This window comes from Cyprinodon tularosa, unplaced genomic scaffold, assembly GCF_016077235.1.
Source record: "Cyprinodon tularosa strain WSP-4 unplaced genomic scaffold, ASM1607723v1 ctg209, whole genome shotgun sequence".
Lineage (NCBI taxonomy): Eukaryota > Metazoa > Chordata > Actinopteri > Cyprinodontiformes > Cyprinodontidae > Cyprinodon > Cyprinodon tularosa.
In genome coordinates this window covers 772626-799523 of record NW_024038774.1, presented here as the reverse complement: position 1 = coordinate 799523, position 26898 = coordinate 772626, and the positions used below count along the sequence as shown (strand labels likewise).

Sequence of the window (26898 nt, the reverse complement as noted above, 5' to 3'; positions counted from 1 at the left end):
GCGAAACGTCTTTAAACTTGGAAACAAAGTCCAGTGGACTGCTTTTTAATTTTCTTTTATTTTGGAATCTTTGTGCTATAGTGTGAAATGTTCTGTAGCAGGTGTCTTCAATGTTTTCCAGACTAAGGACCCCCAAACTGATGGAGCGGGGACCTCCTAATTATATATATTGTTTGAAATTGTGTTATATCAAACTGTTCCTATAGTCACTCTATTACAGATGGAGTACTGTAACCAAAGTAATATCGCCCTGGGATTATTAAAGTATTTCTGATTCGTATTCCTCATTGACGGGACAGGTGTGAATGAAATGATGATGAATTCATGTTGAATTAATGTTTATGTGTATTTAAAGACATTTTAATTAGTGGAAAAAAAATTGCAGGGGGGAATATATACATATATATAGATAAAAAAAAAGTAAAAAAAAACACAAAAATTTTGTCGACCCACGTGCAGTACCTCCGTGGCCCCCTAGGGGTCGCGGACCCCCTGTTCGATCTATAGAAAATGTTCAATGAAGAAAATTTGGAAGAGTGAGCCATCGCCTTTTTTCCTAGTCTTTGTGGTGGACCCGCTGCTACGTTCCTAGCCAGTGATGTAAGCACGTCAGAGGTCGGTGGGCGGAAAAGCGGTAGTGTGTCTCGAAATCGGAAGATAAAGCCCCAAACCGAACCGGGCCGTTTGATCCTGACATTTCCCCAGAACCCGAAGGAGAAACCCCGGTTATTCTCCAGCGTTAATGGCGGTCCCTGCAGCTCAGACGGATGTCCAAATGGACAGAGGCGCCCAGACGGCCCCCCCTGAGGACAACATTGACATCGACGAGAAAGAGTTAGAAAACATCACAAAGAAACAGCGAGAAGGAGACACGGCGACGCTGCCGCTGCACTCACCCTGGACCTTTTGGCTGGACAGGTAATGTTTGGGTTGGATCCGCCATGTCTGGCAGTGAGGGGCCCCTGGACGAGCAGCAACAACACACCGAGGCCACAGCGGCTCAGGCCTCTGGAGGCAAAACGTAGCTGCACAAATATTCACATTTAAGGCGCTCAGGAGCCTTTTCTGGTTGTTTCCACAAACACCTCCTCCAGTTTGTGCAGGGAAAGACTTTTACCTGAAGGCTGTGAACAGAAATGAGTCCTGGAGCAGCAGAGTGGACCTCAGAGGAGACCCCTGTGGGGCCACTGTCCCCCTGAAGATACTTTGTGTCATCCAGCAGATTAGGGGCCCATCAGATAGTCTTCTTTTCTAAAATCATGATTACTACTTTTTTACTGTTCTGTAAAAAGGCTCCTTTCTATCTACTAATTATGTGTTATTTACTTGTATGAAAATGGATCTTCTTCCTACCAGTTCTGTTTACATCTAGAGTTCAGATTATTTATTAACACTGAAAGGGAATATCATAATTCAGCCATTTTTTGTTGGTTTGTTTAAACTGTGCTAATTTTATCTACTAAAATCAAAGCAGTGCAGGTTGCAAATGTATCTAAAAGCCGATTGATTTGTTGCATTATTAGAATTTCCTTGTTCTTGGTCTAATCCTAATTTCTGTCATCTCCACAATACATTTGTTTACATCTAGCCATATTACTGCAGAGGTCTGTTATTTATTGAAACAACCTGCCTTGCATGAATTAAACGGGTTAAAAAAATGACTGAGGAACTGGAGCAGGAACAGACTTTCCTCTTTGTGCTTTTCATTGTTTACTTTCACCTCATTAAGCCAATGGTCTGATTAGTTAGCCAGTCATTAGATATTTGAAATAAACCTTTGGGTTAAAATTGTTTCCTCCATGTAGGGGATTATATAGATTAATTTAGTGAAACTGATCATTGCTCAGTTTGTTTTCATGTCTGTTCTGGTTAAAATGTATTTTTAGAATTTAAAATGCATCCAAAGACAAATTTATAGAAAATATAGGTAATATGTCATACAAACTATAGAAGCCAGCAGTAAAGCTGCGCTTTACAAAACGATGGGACATCTTTATGACCGTCACAGACACTCATATGTAATCAGTCTGTCCTTGCTCCAGGTCGTTACCGGGGACGACGGCTGCAGAGTGTGAATCCAACCTAAAGAAGATCTACACCGTGGAAACTGTTCAGGTGAGATTTACCCACAGCTTAAGGAGCTGAGTCACCTAACGAGCCAAGAGATCAGGAGCATGACTGGGCTGATAGTCAGAGTGGGTTGGGAGGAGGTGCCCTGATGGAGGGGAATAAAGCACGCTGGGCTGCAGTCAGCTGACTGGATGATTCAGGAATTATCAACAGTCTAAGGCTGACTGCAGTTTTTCAAGAGATCTAAAAGAGTCTGAGGGGGTTTTGTTCTTAGGATCATCACCTCAGGGTGGGCTTTTTCTCCCAAACCGTATCTTTAAACTTGTCTGATATTAATAACAGATGGTCCGTTATAAAGGAGAGATGTTTGTGATCTTTCACCTTCTCCTCATGGTGAGAGCCTCTAACTGTGAGCTGCGACTGGAAGGAGGGGTTCTGTGGATGTTCCACATGCTCTCAGGAAATTCTCCTATCATGTATGAATATGGTTCAAGTTAGCAAACACAAGATGGAAACTTTCCAAGTCTTTGTCGACTGGATCCAGCTCTGAAACCAGGAGACAGAAGCGTTCCAGCTGTGATTTTTAATGTACGTTTTTTGGGCTTTATTGAAACAAAGTGCAGTCAGATAACGAAAGGAAGTGTGGCGTTAATGCTGTAATCACACCACGCTCTGTGCTGCAGCGCAAAGTTCCAGGAAAATCCTGGAAAACCCTGCATCTGGCAGCTGGACCAGCAGGAAAACCAAGAATGTAACACCTGTTATCCAGCAGAGGGCGCTGGTGTACAGATATAGAGGGTGAACGGTTAGATATAAAAAAAAAAATCCACATCTGATCTTGATGAGTGTTTCATAGATTTTGGTGTTCTGTTTCCAGATGTTCTGGGGTGTTTATAACAACATCCCTCCAGTCACAGCCCTGCCTCTCAGATGTAGCTACCACCTAATGCGAGGAGAGAGGAGACCGCTATGGTGAGTCCATCCCTGCAGCATCCCTTTGCTATCAGGTGCATGTAGATTAAATATTCCCTTAACGTCATACACCACCAGATTTGTTCTCAGCTATAAAATGATTCGTCTTCTACATTTTCTTAGCAACGTTGGTTGTTTGTTTTTTGGCATTTCTCTTCTGCACCATCAGGGAAGAAGAAAGTAATGCCAAAGGAGGAGTTTGGAAGATGAAAATCCCCAAAGAAAACAGTGTAAGTGCTGCGCTTGGTTTGGCTGCTCTTCCCATCCAGACGTGGCTCACTTCCTTATCGTCTGCTCTGTGTTTCAGTCTACGGTCTGGAAGGAGTTGTTACTTGCTACTATCGGGGAGCAGTTTGCAGATTACTGTGCATCAGGTATGTTTTGTTTTATGTTCCGTTTTACGCAATCAGATCTCTTTCTCACATTTCTTCCTTTTTATTCCCCAGATGATGAGGTCGTCGGCGTCAGCGTTAGCGTTCGAGATCGAGAGGATGTGGTGCAAATATGGAACAAAGATGCAACTCTTGCTAATGAAGCAAATATTTTGGGGAAAGTCTATGAGCTGCTCCCGTATATATCCTTTAAAGCAGTTTTTTATAAGCGTAAGTATGGAAATGTATTTTTCATTGCTCTTATTATGCATGAATGAATAAATTAGCCTAAAGGTATGCTGCGGAGTAAAGCTGCAAGGCACAGGCTGTAAATCTTATGATATTGGATGATATTGGAAAATCTTGCAACAGCTTAAGTTTTTAAATGTTGCAATGGTGGTACTGCTTCCGATATGTGCCCAGTTTTTGTGCTCCATCACTGTGCATCCTGTCATTGGTGTCCACTCTCATCCAGCAGGCCTAAAAACATATTTAAATTCCTACAGAATTAGCATTTAACCTTCCAACATAGGAAGCAGAAGCAGCTTTCTGCACCCAGCAGCATTATGAGAGTCTGATTCTGGCTCCCTGCTAACTGCTAGTTCCCACAAACATTGGCTCTGAAGGAGTGATTTGGACATTTTTTAAATTGCAGAAATGTGCCATAAAACATAATCATTAGTCAAAATGAATGCCAGTGGTGTCCAGCTTTATATTTTGGAGTAATGGGGTCTGACCTGTTAGATTGGCCAATAGCCTCTACTTCTATAGGGCTTTATTAAGTCTGAAGACTCCAAAGTGCTTCATGATTTTGGAGTCTTCAATAAAATAAACAGAAAACACAAAAAGCATAAATAAAGTGATGAAATGTTAAAATGATTGATTACTAATATAAAAAAAATAAATTGTTTATAAAGATTCACATTTTGAGAATTGGGATTATTTTTCCCCGCTCATCTCTTTGGGCTCTCATAGCTTTCCGTGACATCAGTTCCTCCCTCTTTTTGTCCTTCGATGATAAACTCATGATCTCATTACTGATAAACAATCTCTCCGTATAAGACCACCAGCTGCAAACGTTTATGTTTTTTAGTGGCTGTTGTGAAACAAGATTATTTTACAACATGTTTCACAGCTTGGATTTTGTTAAATTAAAGGAATAGTACACCCAAAACATGATTAGCCTTCATTTTCTACTCACCCCCATGCTGAACAACACTCTGGAGTACTTTTTTGATATCTCAAATGCATCTGGAGATCTGGGAGGCTTCTTGCTGTCTGCTGACATTCAAATAATGGAGGTCTATGGTGACCGAGACAGAAAGGTCCATAAAAGTCCACAAAAAACGTGTCAATATTCCTCCATACTGCTCGTCCAATGTATTCCAAGTGTCCTGAGTGGGTAGCATCCAGAGTTTTTAGAGCATAAACAGTAGTGTATAGGATTTCCTGAAAGCGCGCACATGCGCGCTCACGACGCTACGAAAGCCGGCAGACCAAACCAGCGCATTCAGCTCGGCAAAGAACTCCTGCTCTTCCTCAACACTGAAGTCCTCAGACATTTTTCTTTCGTTGTTTCTTTCTTTGCACAGGTAAACAGCACATTTCTTCTTCTACGCTTGCATTATTGGCAGAGCAGACGCTGAATGCGCACTTTCATCTGGTTTGGTCTGCCGGCTTCCGTAGCGTCGTGAGCGCGCATGTGTGCGCTTTCAGGAAATCCTATACACTACTGTTTATGCTCTAAAAACATTCTTAATGACTTCGTTTCGAGTAAATTCTGGATGCTACCCACTCAGGACACTTGGAATACATTGGACGAGCAGTATGGAGGAATATTGACACGTTTTCTGTGGACTTTTATGGACCTTTCTGTCTCGGTCACCATAGACCTCCATTATTTGAATGTCAGCAGAAAGCAAGAAGCCTCCCAGATCTCCAGATGCATTTGAGATATCAAAAAAGTACTCCAGAGTGTTGTTCAGCATGGGGGTGAGTAGAAAATGAAGGCTAATCATGTTTTGGGTGTACTATTCCTTTAATGTTACTCCTCAGAGGGAAATATTGAAATAAGAGCTATTTTTAAAGAAATATTGGATTTGGTAGGAAAAAATATATTTTAGTCCACATCCCCCAGCCCTATACTAGTCTTTAATGTAGGATATCACTGCTTTTAACTTTTTCACCTTTTAATGCTGACGCAGCATTATTACTGGGGGTCACCATGAATTGGTTCCAGTCTAAAGCAGACTTTCTGTCCAATTTAGAGAAATATTTCTCTTTCTTGTACCTTTAATATCTTTATTTTCATTAAAACCTAAATCTAAACACTTTTATCCCCAATGATGCCAAGTTTAAACCCTGTAGTTGTAGCTTTAGCCTCTTCCTGTCCAGACGAGTAATGAAATGAATCCGCTCTCTTCCAGCTCATATGGATCATCATGCCTTTGAGGGAGGACGCTCAAGACATCATTAGACTGTAAAGCACTTTGTTTTTTTAAAACCAGGACTCTGTATCTGCCTTCACAGTAGGCGACGTCCACAGCTTAGGTAAAGATAGTATTTTTGCTTTCAATGAGGAAAGGTTATCAATATATTTTTATATCTTTTAATGACTGCTGCCTTGTTTTAATCATAATATTGGTCCTGAAGCTCTGAGGGGTTCAGAGAGTTTAGATTGTGTGAATCTCATTGGAAAAGCATTAAGTAATAAGTGTAGGAGGATGGGGGGGGGGCTCTGCCTGTCTGTACTGACCCATTCCGGACTTCTGGACATTCAAGGGACCAACCATGTAATTCCTGGTGTAGAGGAAGGAGTCATCCTCAATAGATTAGAGTATTATAGAGACTTTTATTGATCATTGCACACAGCCTTCTGTTTTTTTGTAGGCTTTTTGTCCTTTTTTTTCTGTTATTTATGTAATTCTGAATGAAAACACATTAACAATCAGAATATCGCAGACCAATTGAAACCTTTTAAAATGAAACGTATGTTTAATACTTTAAGGTTGCTTTCTGTACTTTTAATCTGTCAAAAGAGCCTCTCTGAAGCACACATTCTGATTTATTAATTATAACCGTTCAGTTGCACCGTCTAGTTTTTTATAAGCTGCGTTTTCCTGCGTTCACACCATGAATCGGTTAGTTTGTTTGGTGCCAAAGCACTAGTGTGCTTTTCTGTTAAGAGGTTTGGGGTCGTCGTCATTCCTCTTTTTCATCCGGTTGGGCTTTTATTAGCTCAGATGGAGGGAATGTAACATTCAAGGTTTAATACTCATCAAGGTTGAACTTCACCCTGGCTTTTTATGTCTAAGCCATCGTAAAGTATCAAAGTGAAGTCCAGCACAGATGTGGCTTTATTATTATTTTTTTGTTTTAAAGCTTTGTTCTTATGGAAAGATTTTTTTTTTTTCCAAGTGTCTTCAGGAATGTTATGTTTTTATTTCTCCCCTTCCATCGCATTAGAAATGCTTTGCTACTTGACCTCTGATTTAGGTTACTGGTGTGAGGTAATGCTCCACATTTTTCCTCCTGCCGCTACATGTTTCTACTTACAGTAATTCTAGTTTTCTTGCTGCGCCATAACCACTGCACACAGGGACGCTTTCTATCTAGTTCAGTGATATACTGTAGATGTTTAGGGGTAGGGAGATGGATTATGTTCCGGTTTAGCTTTAAGAAAGCTGAGGAAAGGTTTACTGTAGCCTGCTGCTTAGGGGGATAGAAAACCACCAGGTAGATCAGCTCCTGTCCATGGAATATTTCTCTTTTATCTGACGTTATTAAGCCATACCGTTCATCTAACACCCTTTGAAAGTTTTTTTAAATTTAATATACCCTCAAGTCATTTGTTTGTAATAAATCTCTTGTCAGGACGATGATTTAAAAAGAAGCATTTGTTTTCCCTCTGTAAAGCCCCTTTCTGCTGTGACATGGACAGATCAAATAAAATGGAGCTGAAAATCTTTCCTTCAGGTTTTTTCTTTTTTTTTTTGAGTCTTTGCATTGAGAACATAAAGAACATTCAACTATACCTAAATATCTGCATGAAAATCCTTATGCAAATGAAATGAATCAAACAGGTGGTGAATTATTGAAGGTTGAGGAATCTGTTTTCACTGCCACTTTATAACATTTAGACTCCAACCCTGCAAACAAAGCTCACCGTGTTGCAATCAGCTGGGTTTACCTAGAGGGGCTTTCCCCGCCCTCCATCTGACATATGATTGACTGAGATTGTGTTTACAGGAATATAATCTGGATTGGATTCATTTCAGTCTTATTGGATCTGAATCAGACTAAATTAACGGGTTGGATTCTGGATCCACTTTTATTGGTAAAGTTCTGTGATTAAAAAAAAAAAAATGCTGATGGTTAAATGCTTTCTAATCAAGGTGCTTTCTGGAAACTTGGAAGATAACTCTTAGTTTGTTCCACAGTGAGGTAGAATAGTTCAGGTGTTCATTTGGACTATTGGCATTGCAATTGTGTAAAGTCACACACTTAAAATAAACTTTCAGAATCGGTGCATCGACATCCTTAAATCTAAAAGGAATGCTTTGATAGAAAACTTTGACATAAAATCCAGGAAATCCAGATGTGTTTCAGGACCGGACAGATCCTACCATTTAATATACCGTTCTGTAAAGAAGGGGATGTTTTTGATGATCCAAGTTGGACGTTCTGAAGGAAAGCTGCTTGAAAACTCACACATAATTAAACCAAAGTGACATGCATTAATTATCAGGAACGTTTCTGATATATCAAACATAACTTAATACAGGCAATCCGAATAAAAGGAATGATAAAATCTTCATAAAGAATTAGCCCTGAATCATGAAAACATCATAGACAATATGTGCTTTTACCATGCAATGTTTTAAATAATTACCATATCTTTTTTCCCCTGTCAATGACATATATTCTGTATAATTAATCTGATAAATTCAATCTGTTGGAGAGATAAGATGAAAAGTATTAAAGCATAGATGCATTAGTGATTCAGCTGAGTGTTCTCTGCATCCTAAGCCTTCACTCCTCCGTGTTTTCCCACTGTTCCTGAAACAGGTTTTCCAACTCTGAAAGTAATGAGGGTTAAAGTCTGGAGCCCCCTTAAAGTCGTCTTGGGAAATTCTCTCAGGGTTTTTCTGAGATTTATTTGGGTCTACCAGAAAGAAAAACAAAATCTCTGGGATTTTTAACATTATTGAAGAAATGTGTTTTAGAAAGGTGAAATCTTATTTCATTTTCAGTTTAAACTGTTCAAGAACAAAAAGAGCTTTCATCTGAGACCTCCATCATGATGCTTCCACCTCTTATCTTTCAGTGTCTGTATAGGTATGGTTTGTTGATTTGTTGTTTTTATACCAAATGTACCTAAAGAGAGCCTGAAATTCAAGTTGGTCTCAAGTTTTTGGGAAATGTTCACAAGATTAGACCTTTCTTTGAAAAAACAAAAACAAAGAAAACCAACCAGAACCCCTCACAGCGTCTTCAGTAGTCCTGTCTGGCTCTTATTGGTCTCCCTTTCCAGATAATGGATACACTATATTACTGTTCCTCCATATTTCCTTACAGTCTTCACCATGCTATACTTCACATATAATGCTGCTGGAAACTTATTTTTTTTTCCAATTAATATCCGGTCTTTTCACCTCTCTAAGAAATCTGTAATCTGTTGAAATCTCAGGACTCTGCCGATCACGGATGAAGAAAATCCTACCACAGATGCTAAACTTTATTTTATAATTACTGTTTACCAGAAAAGACTCATCCCTGCAGGTCAGTGAGAAAGTGCCTCAAAATGGTTTTATCTCATGGATGTGGCTTTAATGCATCCAACTTTTTTATTTATCTTCTTATATGAGGTGTGTTCAGCAGAAAAGGTCTTGAATAATAAGTCATGTTTTGGTATTCATTTTATGTCTACTGTAAACAGATGAATCAGCTTTTCTACGTCCGCTGTATCAAACCAGTGTAAGGATCATGCTTCTTTAGCTCAATCCAACTATTATTGCAGCCTGCTTTACACAAAGCCCACCTGCACCTGATTTTGGGATGCAATGGCAAACATCATGTAGAACTTAACTAAAGCTTGTTATTTTAATAAATGTGTAATAAGGAATAAGATGTAGAGTACAGACTGGAAAATTATCAAAAGGAGGATTAAAAGTCCAATGTTTCAGGTATTTGTTAGAAAATGGAGGAAAAGCCAAACTGCGCTTCCAGCTGACATTTTGAAGAGCAGGTAGAACCAGACCTGGTATCCTTTGGTTCAGTCTCCTTGTTTGGTCAGACAGTGAGTGCCACAGCCCTCGGCAGCAGACCAGCATCTGAAACCCATCCACCCCCTCCCGCTCCTGGTAATCAAAAGCAGCCCCTGTTCATTAGCTTAATTACCTAATTAACAGAAAGCTAATTACACACAAAGGTGGAGAGGCTGTTATGTAACGGATGGTGATCCACACTCCATCATGTCGGGGCTCTGATCCACACAGCGCCTCGCCAGCACAAACATTCACAGGCGGCTCCACTGATCCTGTGTTGACATGCAGATTGAGTCACTGAACAATTAGAGAGAAGTTAATCTGATTCTTTCTACATTTGCTACCCCCTTTCACCCCCCATCCCTTTATTTTAATTATTATATATGACACTAGATATAAAAATAATGTTAAACGTCAAAGTTTTTCCATCTATCTTCCTCTCTTTATTTCCGCACAAAGCTAATTGAATTTGAGGCAAAGATTATTATTTAGTGAAATACAAGCCAAACAGGCCCTAAGAATGACCACTTTGAGCAAAGTGAGGGAAACCTACCACCAGGTTGTAGAAAATACTTTCTTTGAGCAACGGTGTAGGAAAAAACATCTGCATATTTTAATAAGAACGTGATTTCTTTAAAGAATGGGCTCTATCTGACTAGTAAAGTCTTTAAAGATGATGACACAGCCTCACTAGACCGTTAGTCATCAGATAAAGAAGCTGATAAACTCCATTAGTCTCCCTTCAACAGATAAAAACAAGTGAAATTGGGTAACTTATCATTTTAAACTTAGCTGCATAAAAATTTTGAACAGTGAATATTGTAACCAGAGAGATATGCAGGTAAACAGAGAAAAAAAAAAAGTCTGCTAAGGTTTTATGGAAGCCTGGATGCAACGTTTAGATTATCTGCTTCGCTGATTCTGGTGTCTCTGGTCTCCTCCGGTTCTCTGGAGTTAGTTCAGCAACACCTGAGTTACTTAAACCTGTGTGATCAACGAAGCATGACTGTGGTCTTTAGATACTGGATGAAAGTCAGCAGATGACATGCCACCCAAACCATCACTGGCTGTGGACGCTTCCCACCACAGTTCAACAGCATTGATTCGGTGTCAATTTGTCTGTGTGAGGTGTTTCTTGATGCTCTGCCCCCAGCCTGAGCCCCTCCTTCTGAAGCTCCCCCTCGTTCCTCAGTGGTCTAGTTATCCATGTTTTTGGTTCACTTCTTCCTGCCAAACGTTTTCCTACCTCTTAGATTTCTACCACTAACGCCCCCTCTCTGAAAAGCCAGCCTGTATCCCGGTGTCTTTTCATGGCTTCTTCTGGACATATGTCCACTCAGCAGTCTGATGGTGCAGCCTCATGACCCAGACTGAGAGACCATTTAAAGCTCAGTAAACCTTTGCAGGTGTCTTTTAACAGGTAATAAACAGAAAAGGGTAAAACATTATGAAATTTAAACCTTTTACTTTTGTTACAATATTCTTCAAATGTGGCGTTTCACACCAATTCAGACAAAGAACTCTGTAGATATGTTGGATAACCATGCATTTTTATAAAAAATATTTTATTAAACCCTTTATTTTATTATTAAAATTTGATTCATTTCTTGTAATCGTCCCTTTGGTTTATCTAGATGTGTTTTAAAGTAACAATAGCTGAGTGCATAAATCTTAAACTTAACCTTCTGCCTCTGTTAGTTTCAACCAGAGTTACTGCAGTAGAGACGAAGGCTGTTTGAAAGAGGAAACCGGGCAAAAGGCTTTGCTGAGATTTCTTTTGCAGATGCAGACGCGACTTGAAGTTGCTGAGTGATGCATTAAAATGAACTGTGCAAAAAGCTTTTTTTTTTTATAAGTTTGGTGTCAGTCTTGCTTTCCGTACAATAACATAAAGCAGGAACACATGCTGTGCTAAAGTATGCATACTCTCTGAACCTACTTTACTTTACCTCAGAGATTTTTAATGTAATGTTTTTTACAAAGCAATATATAAACAATAAGAGGGATGGCATTAGAAGTGTTCAACAAATGAAAGTTGGTAAAGTGAGGGTGATGGTTATTGTTGTCCTCATGAGGCTTTGACCCGCTGCAACAGATGCCTTCACCTGAGCTCTGTATCTCTGCTATTCCTTCAGAGTAACCAAGCACCTCTTGACTTCTTCTCTGATTAACACACTCATTTTAAGGTGGACATCCATATCTGGGTAGGTTTTCTGTTGTGCAGGCTTCTTCTTATTTTCAAATGATGAATTAAGAAGGCTTACAAGATGTTTGAACCATAGGAGGTGGCTTTATGACCTCTCAGACCTTTAAAGAACAACTGAATTTCTGCTAAAAAAATACAATAATAGGCAAACCTGCAATTCCTAATAATTATACTGGAATAATATAGGTTTTATCAGTGATAATAAAACATAAACCAAATAAAGTCTCTAAGATAAATTCTATTGTGAGGATTATTAATGTTACTGTAAACAGCAACACAACAAATCTAAAAGTGAAATGCTTTCCAATTAGAAAGAATGGTCAAAAGGTGGCGCTATTTACCAAGGAACAGCAGCTCAACTTCCAAGCCTTTCTTAGATGGAGCAACAGCTACAGCCATTCAGTGAGATCAGCAATCCCCTCTCAACCCTGGATAAGTTCATAAAAAATAAAATAAGAGTTACCATTGGACTAAAGACAACAGTTAAACTGTTTTTTTCCCTAGGAGAAACTGGAAACAAATGTTTGAGAGAGGTATGAAAAAAAAAAAACAATTTTTTTGACAAAGTGTGCAGAACATTTTATCGCAACATTCAGTCCAAATAGAGACCTTATTAATCTTCTCTGCTGACATTTAGGCACAGGGAAAATCAGGCCCACGCATCTGAGATTGTAGCTACATTGTACTAAGAGAAGCTTCACTCTCCTTATCTCAACTGTCCTTTTCTAAAACGTATCAGATCTCATTCAACATTCAAACTGGAGTATATGAATGTTTGCTTTCTTTCCAGTTTCAGGCCATTACTTTTGAAGAGTTACACTGTAAACACTAACTTTGAAATACATTAAATAATAGCCACTATTACAATTTAAATTTATATCAGCATTTAAATGTTAAGTTGAATAAATGATGTTTTTTTGTTTTGTTTTAGATCCTACTTAAATATTTTATTAGCATTTAGTTCATTCAACCTTTATTGCTGTATGTTGTGTGTAGTTTACCATTATGGAAAACATGTTTGCATGAGCTGTTTATAAATCTATATATATATATGCATAAGAATATATCAATAATTACCATAAAACTTGTTTTTTATGAGATATCTATCTATCTATCTATCTATCATTATGATAATATTATATTGCATATGTAATGTATTATATAACATATATTTATTTATTTGTTTTTATTTTTTCCACTATAAAAGACAATGCTGCTAGCTGAAAGGTATTAACTAGATAAAGTGAATGTGTTACTATAGACATGCAGTCTTGGCTTTCTTGGCAAACACAGTAGAACAGCCTCATTAGTAAATTTACGTTCATCTGAATACATTTATTTTTTTTTTAAATGTCACACTGACACTGATTGCCTGTCTGGCTGTGTGTTTACTGGACAGTTTCTTTTTGTATCTCCGCTTCCGTCTCCTTGAACCCAACACGGAGCCTGGTTCTGCTGAAGGTTCCTTCCTGTTAAAAGGGAGTTTTTCCTCTCCACTGTCGCTACAAGCATGCTTAGTTTGAGGGATTGCATTGCAGTCAATGAGTCAAAGCAATCAACTGGTTTTCCTTAGATAGAAAACTGTGAATCAATTTGACTGTATGATCTGGTGAACTGTAAAGTGCCTTGAGATGATAAACTGAATGGAAATGGATTAAAACTTACTAGTTTTTATTTGTATAGTTTGTTTTTCTTGGTGTATGATGAGAATTAAAAAGGCTACTTCTCAAAAGTAGTTCCTTCTGCTTCCTCACTTTTAATTAGTCGTCATGTTTCAAGTCCAGTCCCCCCCCCTTCATCTGCTGTCACAGTTGCAGCTGAAATGAATGCACATCCTGCACCCAGCCATGGACAGCAGTGATCCTGAATTAAACCTAATCCTGTGAAGGGTCTGCTTTACCCAGCAGGTGGATATATGACGTCACGGACTTGGAAAATCAACATAAAAACATCAAAAATGCGCTTTTTCTTCCTTTTTTTTTTTTTAACCCATTTTAATTGTTCTCCCTTCCTCTCTCTCTAGTTGCTAAGATCTTATTATTACTAAAAGCCTGGAGCCCTAGCTTTTCTTTTTTCCCCTCCTGTGCGAGCCACACTGGAGAGTCGGCGACAGAGAAACTCCACGTTTTGCCATATTTCGGCGGTCTTGGTAAGGCTGCCACATCTTCCTCCTCCTCCTCACCTTCTGCCGGTACCCAAAGCTGAGGCGGAGTGGAGTGATATTTGTTGCTGTTTACTGTGAGATTCGTTCTCGCACGCGTTCGCGGTCCGCGGGCTCGCGTGCACAGGTTCGTTATCTCCTGCAATCCCCCCCTCCCTCTGTTCCCCTCCCCTCTTCTTTAACCCTCAGCGTGCGCTGCTCGTTGGTCGCCGTAAAGCGTTTTTTCCTCCCGGTAAGTTTCACAGCTCTCATCATTGTTAACGCTAGCTTTGTTGTTTCGCCTTTAGATACCTGCTGCCGCTCGAACCGAGGCTATAACTCGCTGCATTTATTAAAACAAGACGAAAATAAAACTCCCAGTCACCGCTTGTTATAACTTTGCTGGTAGCGCAGTTTGTTGTCGCTTGGTGTCTTTTCTTTTTCTGAAAGTTAACTGAAGTTGAAGCGACTTCAAGGGGGGTGCACCTGGATGAAGTCCCTAATTATTACAACTTTTCATGCGAGGAATAAGAATACGACTTTTTTTTCACTGTGAATGTTTGACTTTATTCGGTTCTAAACGAAAAGTTTACTGTGATTTATTTTTATTTTTTGGCAGGGAATGTGTTTTTCCCCACATGTTGGCAGCACACCGGACATAACAAAAACAACAAACTAAACACATTTACTGCACTTTATACACTTCTTTATGATCAGCATAACTTTATTTTAGCTGTCCATCACCTGCGCACTTAAAACATGGTTTTGTGATGCGCGTCTATTAGAAGGTTTAGCTACGCAGCGCTCTCTAAAAGCGGATACTCGCTTCACTTTTTATTACCTCAAAGTTTTTATAAAAACGCAATACAGTTTTAAATGAAAATGTCCAGTGATTAAACATTGACCAAATAAGCTGGTGTAGGTTGATTTCAATATAAGTAGAAGACATGTTAATTTAACAGCCTATTAATAATTTGCATCCAGTTTTAATGTGCTTAATCAAATAAGTGAATACAAGTCTAACTAAATATTGAAATAGTTTTAACCTGATACATACTCTCACCATTAAAAAAAAAAAAAAAAAAAAAAAAAAAGAGTTGTTTTGTGATCAGAGTTAAAAGTTTTTTTAATCTAGTCAGTGTTTGATTGCTATAATAGCAAACTTTAATTTTTGCTGATGCTGCGTTCACACTGGACGCAGCAGGCACGACAGAAGCAACGAGTTTACATGCAAAGTCAATGGTTGACGCGCGTATAGACGCAGCAAAAGGTCCCGCGGTGCGTTTTGAGCAGCAGGCGCAGCGCGTCTGAGCAGCTGAAGCAGCGTTGGGAGCGTTTAAGCATCTTGCGTGGCGCGCCGCAAACGCGCTGCTGCTCGAGATGGAAAAATGTAACTTTTGCTGCTCGACGCACCGCGTCAACCAATCAGAGAAGCTGATCTGGGAGCTGGCAGGGAGGGAGACACAGCACTGATGATACAGAGCGCTATGATCACTCCTCTGAAACAGTTTATTGACGCATAAATTAACTTAAAATGCAGAAATCTGTCGGCAGAATATTTTCGCTTTTATTATTCTGGTGCCTGCAGATCGGATTATTTAGATGAAAAACACCTACCAGCCGCCGCGGTGAACTGCGAGTAGGCGACCCGGCCAGAGGCTGCTGTTGAAGGGATCCCTACTGTCTGCGCACCATGTGGGGGTCTGAGCGGCTCCGACAGAAATAACATTGGAAGGCAGGATTGTAATCTGGATGAACTGACTGCACTGATGAAGTTTTCAGGTGTACTTTCTCACTTAAAAACATATTAACTTTATTCCCACTGATCACAGCAAATATAGCTGCAAGGCAGAGAAAGGATAGTGAGCTCCGCCCAACGCGCGTCAGACCCACTTTTGTACAGCGCAGGCAGAGCAGCAAAGCTGCTTCAGCCGCGCTGGTACAAGCAGCAAAAATGAAGCAGCAGACACGATTTTGCTGCTCTTGCTGCGTCCGGTGTGAACGTAGCATAAGACATTTTAAACAGTTTTTTTTAATTCCCAAATTTAATACATTAATTATTGCCCTAAATAAATTTTTTCTTTGGATAATGAATGGATAATAGATGCAATAAATGCTATTTTTGAGGTTTATTTTTTTTAATATAGTCATTTCTTTTCAAAATTAACAAATGTATTTATATAAGTAATCTGATTATATTATGAGTGTTTAATTAAAGAAGTTGGTTTAGTCATCACTACTCTCACTCTTCATGTTAAGGTGATTGGAGGGGCAGATATGTTAATATGGGCTGTGTTAGTCACTTAGAAAACAAACTTAGAACTGCTAACAGACCTGTGATTGAGAGAGTTTCTGTCTTGGAATGAGAAATCTAGGTCCCCCCAGATTTAATGAATAATCAGTGAAAGGTTCAGCTTGTCAACCAGATGAGCTAGGTGTGGGATAATACTAAAATGTTACCTGATTAGGATAGATTAAAAAATATTTTGCATAAAAAATATACATTTTGGACTTTTATACCTGAATTTTATTGCTATTCTTATTTTTCGTTTAAGCATGAGGAACAAGCCAGATTAACTAAATATCTCACGTGAACTAATTTAGTATTTAAGTCCCTTTAAAACTCTCAGATGTTTAAGTTATTTAGGTGTCTTCAATTTTGTAAATGTACATTCAGAAGTAGATATTTCACATATCCAAACACACAAACCTTAAAATTTGTAACTATAATTGAACATTACAACTACAAACAGATCTGTCTGATTATCTTTTAGATGGTCTTAATTATGGCTTATTTTTCACCAACTTTACTTTTTATAGTCTAATGTTTAAAACGCAGCATCGAAACTACAATATTTTGTTTGTTTACTTTTCACAATGTTGTTAAAAGTTTCACCTAGAATTATAATTCACCAAATTACAGTGGGAACTCCTTATTCTGAGTATATATAAATATGCAGCGACCATGCACCGCTATTGTTCAGAGTAATGTGATGCTTTTATATTTTTCTCACAGTAAAAAAAAACATATTTTAATAAACCTGTTATTCATCAAATCATCTTTTTTATCTTGTTTATGCCACCGTCTAATTTAGACTGATATTGATCTAATTCAAATATATCTTATTTTGTATTACAGTATTCTGTGTTTTGCCACAGAAATTGTTATTCAATTCTTTAAATTTAAATAAAACAAAATGGGGCGCCGTATTTTATGAACGTCTCATATGCGAGAATGAAACGGCCGCTCCACTGTTTCATACAGTAAATGTGAACCACTGGAAATTTTGCAAAAGAGAAACTGCAGCTTTAACAACTTTTTGCTGGCGGTGCTCCCTCCTTCTTGGTTCTTTGGATTAGTCATTGTCTGAAGGGGAGGAAAAAAAAAAAAAGACACTTTTTTTTTCGTAGGAGAAGTAAAGTAAACAGCCTCCAACAAGCGAACCTTGACAACCCAGATTAAGGAAAACATTGGAGATCAAACAGTGCTGCTGCTGGGCTGTTGTCATGAGCTGCATGAGGGAGCGGGAGAGAGAGGGAGACTATTTGAACAGGCGCTGGGGTTTGTGTGCTCACTTATGCAGAAATGGACCTTCACAAATGCTGACCCAGGTTTAAGGGTGCAAGATGAGCTTTCTTCTCCAGTTTTTCACGGCCTGCATACTGACGTTGCTGGTACATACTTGCTTACAGTCTTTCCTGTGTCAGCCGTAGATGACAAAGTTTTGGCCGTGGAGTTTCTTATGCTTTCTTTGCTCTGGGAATACATATAAACTGAATTCACTGAGGTGTGGGTAAAAAACAAAACAAACTTATCTTGAACTTTGAGGAAGCACACTATTATGACACAAGAGCTGTGATTTCTGTGTTATTTGGAAAGCCCTTATGTCTAGTTTGGCCTCTTCAGGCTTCTCAGGCTAAGACTCTCCTTTGTACAGAGCTCAGGTTGAGCAGCTAAGAAAGTAATCAGTCACTCATGCATTCAGTGAGTGGACTCCCATCCCTGAGAGCAGCAGCTCTCCCTTTCATCTGACTGCTCAGTATTTGTGAACACACATTGAAATACCCTGTGCTGGGTACCGAGGGGCTGTAAACTGCCTGAGCACCCCTGCCTGCAGATAAAAGGAGTTATTTTGGGCCCAGTGTGGGAATAGGGTGCTTCATTTGCTCAATTGTTTCTCTAAGATTCATTTCATTCATTCTTCATGTGACTTTAGATACCAACTGCTTATAATGTTGTCAGAGATCAGGACAAGTGAAAGAAAAAAATTAAGCTTTCTCCTAGCTCAATTTGTGTTGTGATTTTATTTTATAAATTTTTTTTGTAAGTTCAATTCAAAGGAAACACAAAGGGCGGGGGGGGGGTGTCACTGTATTATATAGATGCAGCAAACTTATTTTTATTGATCGTTTACATAAATAAAGGAGATGAGGAAGGAAAGCAGAGCCATATTTTCACTGTCTGGGGCTCGGCGGCGAACACTGACAGGCGCTTCTCCCGGACGGAGAAGCCGATTGTTCAGAGTGTGGACAGCTTCGGGTGAGCTGTGAGGATGTCAGGATGGACATTAGCTCAAGCTGCCCTTAATTATCGTTCTCTAACGTCATCTGTCCTTAATAAAAGCAAGGATTCAGCCAAGAAGTGTCACAGCAAGAGAGGAAGAGAGTAATTAGTCTGAACCTGAGTGAGAAAAAGAGTTTGCTCCAGCTGCTGATTTTCATCCCACTAAAACACGATGCCCTGAAATATGAAGGGAAACATTTTACCTGCTTGAGCGTTCATCCACTTTTTCTCTGCTTAATGTAGTCTTTCTATCAGAGTATTTCAAACAGCATCACTAGTATGACGGTTCATGTTATCTGAATAGAAATTGAATGAAGGAATTGTTTTTTTTTTTTAGTTTTTCTTTTTTTTTTTTTTTTTACAAATGGAGCATTTGTTTGTTAATAATTCAAAATTACCCAATTTTCTGTAATTTTATGACACTTCAACCAGCGGCATGTAAAAAAAATCTTATAATTCCTCCATTTTATCTTTTTTGTTGGAATTATAGAAAACGTGCACCTTCTCTGTGTTATAACTGGCTAACCATAACCTGAGCTCCGGTTATCATGAATAATCATTCAGGAATGAAATCCTGAATGATTATTGGCCAAATTCAGCATTTGAATTGAGAAAACTTCCTGGAGAGGTAGCGAAACGTCTTCAAATCTTGGAAACCAAGTCCAGTGGATTGTTTTGAACTTTTACGCAATGACTATGACCTGGATGACTGAGAATCTTCATCAGCAAATTCAGTGTTCTTGCCTCTAAAAGTCAGAGTTAGGCTTGGATAAATTAAGAGAACAACTGAACAGCAGAAGTGGGTAGTAACTAGTTACATTTAAACTATAGTAGAGTAGTTCACTCTTCACCTTTAATTAAGCAACTTGATCTATGTGGATATGAGGTGGAAGGGCAGTAAATACCATAGCTGGGAGTTCTTTATTTTCTTTTTTTCTGGACATGTATCCATAACCTGAAGTTAGGATTGATTTATAAAGTTTATGTTGGAGAAAATGTATTTAAAAGTTTTTTTATGTGTACATTTATTTTGTAATCATGATATTTATTTGTATTTTTTTTTAAACTTTATTACTTTAAAATTACAGAATTTGCACATCATTCTGACTGATTAGATGACTTTAAATGTTAAATCAGGCCTTATGAACCGACATATTAGAACTCCATTTTTTTTTTTTGGGTACACTACCCATTTCTACTGAAATCACCCTCAAGGCTTTATTTAGCGCCCTTCCATCCTCTACTGCAGAGGTCTTCAACAGGGGGTCCGTGACCCCTAGGGGGTGCACGGAGGTACTGCATGGAAATGTCTTTAAATAAACATTAAAATGAATTCAACACACTGTAGTAAACAGATAAATGGAGGCAGGAGATGTCTTCCAGTCATCAATGCACACATTCAGAGACACACAGGAGCTCTTTCAAGCTGGGCACCGTTTCATTCACAACACCTGTCCCATCAACCAGTAATCTGAATCCCAATCAGAAATACTTTAATAATCCCAGGGAGAAATTACTTTCGTTACATGACATCTGTAATAGTGACTATAGGACCAGTTTGTTATAACACAGTTTCATACAATATATATAATTAGGGGTCCCCCCTCTATCTTGCCATTAGTTTGGGGGTCCTTAGCCTAGAAAATTTTGAAGACCCCTGTTCTACATCTTGTCTTTCAGGATCCTGGTACTGATCTCTAAAAAGGACAGCCATATTATTGGAGGAGCCCAGAGTACATGGAGAGAATCCATACATACACAGGGAGAGCATGCAAACTCCCCAAACCTAAAAGCATCGATAATAATTTAGTGGAACGCATTCTAAAAACTATAGACGATATAATCATGAACTAACTGAAGCAGATCTCGAAGCTACGCTTATATTTGCTGTGAAATACTTTAAAGCTTCGTCAGCAACATCCCAAATTTTAGTTTGAAGAGCCAGCTTTCTGTGAAGCAGCTCAGCTTTCTGTTTATAGAAGAATAAAGTTAGACCTCCACACTTTTTCTCCAAGACACTCGGGAACGAGACATATGCTCCAAGCTGTGCTCAGCTGCCAGCCCAAACCTCAGCACCTGTTTCCATCAGCTGGCCAGTCTGAGTGTGAAGTGGCCGATGAGACGCAGTTATTTTTATTAGGGGTTTTCCTTCCCCTAAGTGTGTTTTATTAATGTCAAAACCAAAGTGCTTTTAGTTTTTCTTTTTTTCTCCAGGACTCTCACATGTTGATATTTTCCCCCCTCATTTTTAGGTAGGACATCATGGAAAGGAAGTGGTGCTGAAGGCGATCCAAAACCTGAAGTGAAAGTTGTTAACATCAGAACTGTGAGTGATTTCCAAGAGCTTCTGATCGTTCATCCTGCCTGTTGTGTGATTAGAGAGGGCTCCCTCTTTTTGTTCAGTTTTTCAGGTTTTAATTCTTTCTCTTGCCACTTTAGAAGGACAAAGTCGTTTGATAGCACTGAGGTGAACAGATTGCAGTTTTCCAGCACTGAAATCCTGGTCTAAACTTGTACTGCTGATCTCTGTTTCTTTCCGAAGAGCTAAAAATATATATATTTTTCTCACCTTACTGCTTGAAGTAGAAAATCCTCTGCTTGTTGTGAAATAATCTACTTAAAAAAAGAAGCCTTTACTTTGAAAAATAACTAACAGCAACCATGTCTGCAGTAACATTTAAGCAGAAATGAAGTCACATTTCTGTGATGTATTTGCTGTTAAACCATCTTAACCTTTACACGTAGAGCTTGGTAATTAAGATTCATTCAGATTTTATTTATGTATTTCATGCATAGTTGTCATAACTGCACAAAAGCCAGCAGAGTGCAGCCAAGTAGGATTCTGGTACTACTTGTACTCTCATGTCTTTTAGAAACACCTCACGGATAAAAACTAATGACTAAAATTTTTCATTTTTTTTGAAAAAAGGTTGAATAAACTGGGAAAAACGATCTAGAAAAAAGTTAAAACGTCTTTAAGTGCATTTACTCTTAATCTGAGAAGGTAAATGAGATAGAGTATTTTTGCTCTTAAAATAAGATATTTGGATAAATTGCACTTGAAATAAGACAATACAATTGTGTTTTCTTATTTTAAATGTAAATTGTCTATTTTACCTTCTTAATTCAAGAACAAATGCACTCATTTTAAAAGAAAATACGTATCTAGCTTTTTATTTTTTTCCAGTGGGATGTTAACTGTTGCATTTATAGACTAAAAAAATAGTGGAATTAATTTTTTTTTAAGATGCGTTTATGGAATAGAAAAACAGCACTTACCTTAATTACTTACCCTGCTGACCATCAGTCAGAGCCGATCCAGGGGAAATTTCTCATGCCAATCTTTGGTGGATTATTGGAGAACAAGGTTTATTTAAACTTCAAACAAGCGTTTTAAAATCTCAGATCTCCTGGTCACGTCCTCAGTTGTATCAAAGCTGTATTTCAGTTACTGAGAATGGATTATTGCTGCAGTGAAGTTTCTGAACTGCATGTATTTGGTTAAAAAAAGGTGGATTTACATGACTATTGTATCGTGTTTAGAAGAGGATAAACCCTTTTTGAACTGAGCTTAAACAGTTTGACAGGGAGTGAGTCTGGGCGAGGGCGAAAATTATTAGTGCTAAGGAAAGTGTAATGCTGCTTTACTAACACATGTCAGAGTCAGATTTGGTGTGAACAAAGAAAAGCATTTTTAAAATTTTCCTTTGTCTCTTTTTTGCTGCTTTATTTTTTAACCTAAGCTTATGATGCACTGTCCATAGATGAAGACTGTGGTCTAAAAAGAGGCCCAAGTACTAGATACTGTATTCAGATATCCAAGTTTGAAGTAATTAAATAGATTTTTTTGATGTTCTCATAACAAGTTGTGTGGTTTTGATATATTTGCGCTTCCACAGTCAGAAATCACGTCAGTCGAAGCAGTGTGGTTAGATCTGTGAAACATTTTCTTTGTCTGTTTAGGGCCCTTTTTGCTGCCACTTTGTTCTTCCTCTCGTCTGCTGTGGTGGCTTCTTGTGCTATCTCACAGGTTCTTCTGTTCACGCTACAAAAAGCAGACTTCAATTATATCAAAGTGTTCAGATCTTAAAAGCTGCTCAGAGCTGGATGTCAGGCACTTGAAAATGTGAGCCTCTGTGGCCTGGCTGAAAGATGAAATCATTACTTTGCTTTATCTGAGTAATGGGATAACGAGAAGAGCAAAACTGACATTTACTAATATGAACTATCACTTAAACCCTGATAAACGTAGTAGGCAGGGTAATGTAAATGAAAGTTGCAGCAGACACTTTTAGGGCCTTCATACTTGACTTCTTTGCTGTTTTTCTTTTTTTTTTGTGGGAGGGGGGAGCTGGCAGTCCCAGCCTAATAAGAAACACAACATGGCAGGACCTGCTCTTCCATCATTGTTGCTAGCTGCAAACTTGGGGCGCTTTGATCATGTCTTTTGGGCGCATCACTCCGGCTTAGCTCGCTGCTCGCTATGTGATAAGCCATCAGAGTACTCAGATCTCAGCCGGCAGCTCCTCGGGGTTGAGGAGAGACAGGAGTGTGTAATGGAGACGAGAAGAGAACAGCAATGCAGATTTTGTTGACAGACTCTTACTGTGCCTGCTTTCTTTTTTGCCTTTGAATTCAACAATCTTGCTGTCCATCTTCACTCATCTGCGAAAGGAAAAAAAAAACTTTCTCAGCAAAGCACTCTCTTTTACATGTTGACCTGTTTGCAGTTCTAATGCTATTAATTAGCAGCACATTACCTGACTCAAAACGCAAACAGTTTCATTAGAAATAAGCTTCTTTCAGTCAATAGTTTTTGTAACTTTCTGACCAGCCAATGCCAAAATATAATTTTATTGTGTATTTTTCTTAAGATGACTCAAACAGAAGCAGGGTTTTCCATAAGTTAAGGATTTACTTGAGGTTTCCATGCCAGCTGAAAGCCTGGATATAGACCCACCCCCAACTGTCATATTTCATAGATCAGCCAATCTAATCATAGCCTGTTTAACTCTGATATTATTTTATTTTAATTATATTGGAAATATATGACTAAATTAAGTTTTATATGATCAATAAATGTAGTCATTCATTTGGGGAATCTAACAGAATTTATCTAAATGTACATGAAAAACACCTCTCTGGCTTCCTCTACTAAAGCTCTTAATGAAAGTCGGCTTGCAAATCCTAATTATTATGACTGTCTTGATTCCTAAAGTGAGAGATAAAATTAATTAATGTCTTTATCACATGATTATGAAGTAAAAATGCATTTAATAATTACCAATTAAAAAAATCCCTATTTAATTCTTCATTCATTTAGTATTAAGATTTTTATTTTAGTTTTATTGATTTGATCTTGCATTATAGAGCATAGAACAGCAAATATGCCATCTTCAGCCCAACCAATGTTACACACCCTATTCAGAGACCTTAAGGACCAAATAGCCTATATAATCATTCTATGACCCCTTTAATACATTACAGGAGCAGCTTTTCAGCAGTGCCAAAATCACAGGGCGCCAGCAGCTAGCTACTTTATTGATAGGATACCTTATAGATTAAACATTCAGTCCTACAAGTTCTACAGCTCTGCAGTTGTACAGTAGGTGCATGAAGTAAGCCGGATTGCTGCTAATGCCAGAGGTGATGCTTCCTGATGCATGACTGTGTAGGACGAGAGAGCAGATAGACTAAATGGGAGAGTAGAATCTGGATTTTATTGTCCTGGGTGGGCCGCCCCCAGTAGTGTTTATGTATAGGAAAACTGCATAAGATGAAGAAATGCTTCATTTCATATGGTTCATAGAAAGGAAATGAATTAGATGTTAATTAAAGACAGTTTTACCAGAATGGGTGGTTTTCTCTCCATCGGTTTTGAACAAAATTTTATTTGTATGAATTAAACCGTGAACAACCATCAACCAACAGCAACACATTTTTTCAGCACAATCTAGTATAGGGAAGGACAGTTTGATGGATGAATTTGAATAGTCTTCTAGTTTATTATTTTCTTTTCTAGTAAAAAGTCCAATCCTAGTACCCTCTAATGGAGCAGTTGTTGTTGTTTTCTGTCCCTCCATCCATTTTCTGTGCAACTTTTATTAAATCTAGAGCTGCACTGATCTGGCTTTTCCTCCTGGGTCCTCAGTTCCCTTTGAATCCTGACCCGCTGAGTCTGATTTTGACCAATTGGGATTAGAGATGTCCCGATCCAGGTTTTTGCACTTCTGATCCGATACCGATATTGTTTTTGGACTTCCGATCCGATACCGATACTGGCCGATACCAGCCTATCTGAGCATGTATTTAAGTTTAAGTTAAAGTATTTAGCCTTAGTTGTAAGACTCATGTTGAAAAGGGTTTTAGTACTCTTGATAACATCTAGCCAGCTAAATTAGGTGAGATTGAATAAAACACAATGATTGGTAACAACAAACTTACCTGTTTATTAAGAGATAAACACAAACTGAACAAAATTATGAATAGCAATCTGAAATTGCACAGTGAGCAGTAAAACCGTAAACAGTTAAAGGTGCAAGTATTACTGTAAGTTTTAATAAAAATGCAAAACAGGGAAACACTGGCGCAAAATAGTGGAATGGATCGTTTCAATCGGCGAAACTGGAAAATACGGACCGGATTTCTTTTTAAAAACTGGATCGGCAGTCTGGATCGGCATTTTACATGCTTTGCCGATACGCATTTTTTTGCCAATATCGGCGTGCCGATCCGATACGTGGATCGGATCGGGACAAGCCTAATTGGGATTATTTTTTTTAATTCTAAGGACTTAAAGTCTTAAGGCAGTAGCTATGATTTTGAGCTGCATGCTATGATGATGATATGTAGTAGAACGTTACTACTAAAAACTGATAAGGATCAATCCACATTTTCCTGACTCTTATTTTCCTGTCCCATTAGACGACATCCAAAACAACCTGTGTAAGCTTCAGCTTCTAAGCCGACATTTGTCCCAAATCCTAATTTGATTTCAGTTCACCGTTTTCTACATTTGAACAAGTGTACAAAACACACCCCTTGATTTCCAAAAATTAATGAAACATAATGTTTGAAAAGGAATTTTATTAAACATACCTTGTCAGCAAAGTGTTATGTTTGGTTTATTATTAAAATTAACAATTGAAGATTGAGTTCCCCCCTAAATTAAAAGCTTTCCTTCCTCTTCTTGCACAATAAGCCTGGTGCAAAATAAGTTAAGGTTTGAAGCAATTTGTTATTAAAAGCGGCACAGACTGATCTACTGATCTAGTTGATTCCAAGTTCCACCTTTGGCCACAACAGTACCAAACCTGTGATGGGATGAGCTTAAAAGGCCATCATTTAAAAGTCAGTTTAAAAATTGGTTAAAAAATATATATATATATGTTTGACCAGATGTTGTTTTGATTCTTTTGGAGGCTTAATTTGAATATATCAAGTCTACAGGGAAATAAAAAGTCTGGTTTCTTAGGTTTTGTCCCACTGATCATTTCGAGCCAATCGGGGCTAAAATTGTCCAAGCTGCTTTATAATCGGTGCATTTCTGGATTTAATTGCTTCCCATCCTGTTACTTTTAATCAAACACAGCTAGCAGGTACCAGTTTGTACATTGCACATCCTTTTGACCCCGCAATTATGAGAGGGGAGCTCCTAATTGACGGGTTACTGCTTGTTTATTTGATATATGTTTACAAGCCAGGAGGTAATTGGGATGCAGTAATTACCCAAGATGGAGAAGAGCTGTGTTTTAGCAAAGGTGCTACCACAGTGATGAGAGTGGAGCACAGATAAAAGTCTGCAGGTTGCTCTTATCATCCGATGCGAGCTGTTAAAACACTCGACAGCTAAGAGCAGAGATGGCTAATTGGGCCTGTGTCCCTTAGTCAGCCTCATTGTTTACTAAGATGATGCATTGCATGAGATTAAACTCATGATACTTTCATCTCAAGGTTCCTTTCCTTCTCTGTCTTTTTCTTTTTTTGGTGAAGTTGTTAACAGCATGCCTGAGCAGTTAAAAGCAACAATAAAAAGCCGGTGGATGGAAGGGATTTGTGGATCTGAAGTCCCTCCTGATGATGTTGCTCCTTCCCTGATAATGGCCTTGTTAACTAAGATTCATTACTTCTTCTCTGCCAGTGCCTGGATCTAGAGGTAGAGTGTTTCTCAGAGTGCTGTGTTAGCCACGGTGAAGTCATTCTGATGTGGTTATGTGAGCTATTCGTGGAAGGTGGTGACGGTATCTTCCCTGACTTCTGATGATTCAGTTGACCTGAGAGCGGGGTGGCGCGGGTGGTATTTGACTTTG

The 26898-nt window shown here is 38.6% G+C and overlaps 2 protein-coding genes across 11 annotated transcripts in view; both read left to right on the top strand.

Moving 5' to 3' along the window:
• Positions 1-593: 593 nt before the first annotated feature.
• LOC119783627 (eukaryotic translation initiation factor 4E type 3-like) lies at positions 594-7382 on the top strand. The gene is made up of 7 exons (XM_038285243.1): positions 594-918; positions 2043-2115; positions 2948-3042; positions 3212-3272; positions 3350-3416; positions 3489-3644; positions 5840-7382. The coding sequence occupies exons 1-7, from the start codon at positions 743-745 to the stop codon at positions 5887-5889; spliced, it is 678 nt and encodes a 225-aa protein (XP_038141171.1). The 5' UTR covers positions 594-742; the 3' UTR covers positions 5890-7382.
• Positions 7383-13970: 6588 nt separating this feature from the next.
• Positions 13971-26898, top strand: part of foxp1b (forkhead box P1b) — a 232979-nt gene continuing 220051 nt past the window's right edge. For 3 of the 10 annotated variants that reach the window (XM_038285233.1, XM_038285231.1, XM_038285232.1), the window contains exons 1-2: positions 14087-14278; positions 20842-20915. The gene's annotated coding sequence lies outside the window, so the exon portion shown is untranslated. Of the gene's footprint in view, positions 14035-14086; positions 14279-20841; positions 20916-26898 lie in introns of those variants that run through there. The other 7 variants (XM_038285239.1, XM_038285235.1, XM_038285238.1 and 4 more) reach the window with 5 other exon arrangements.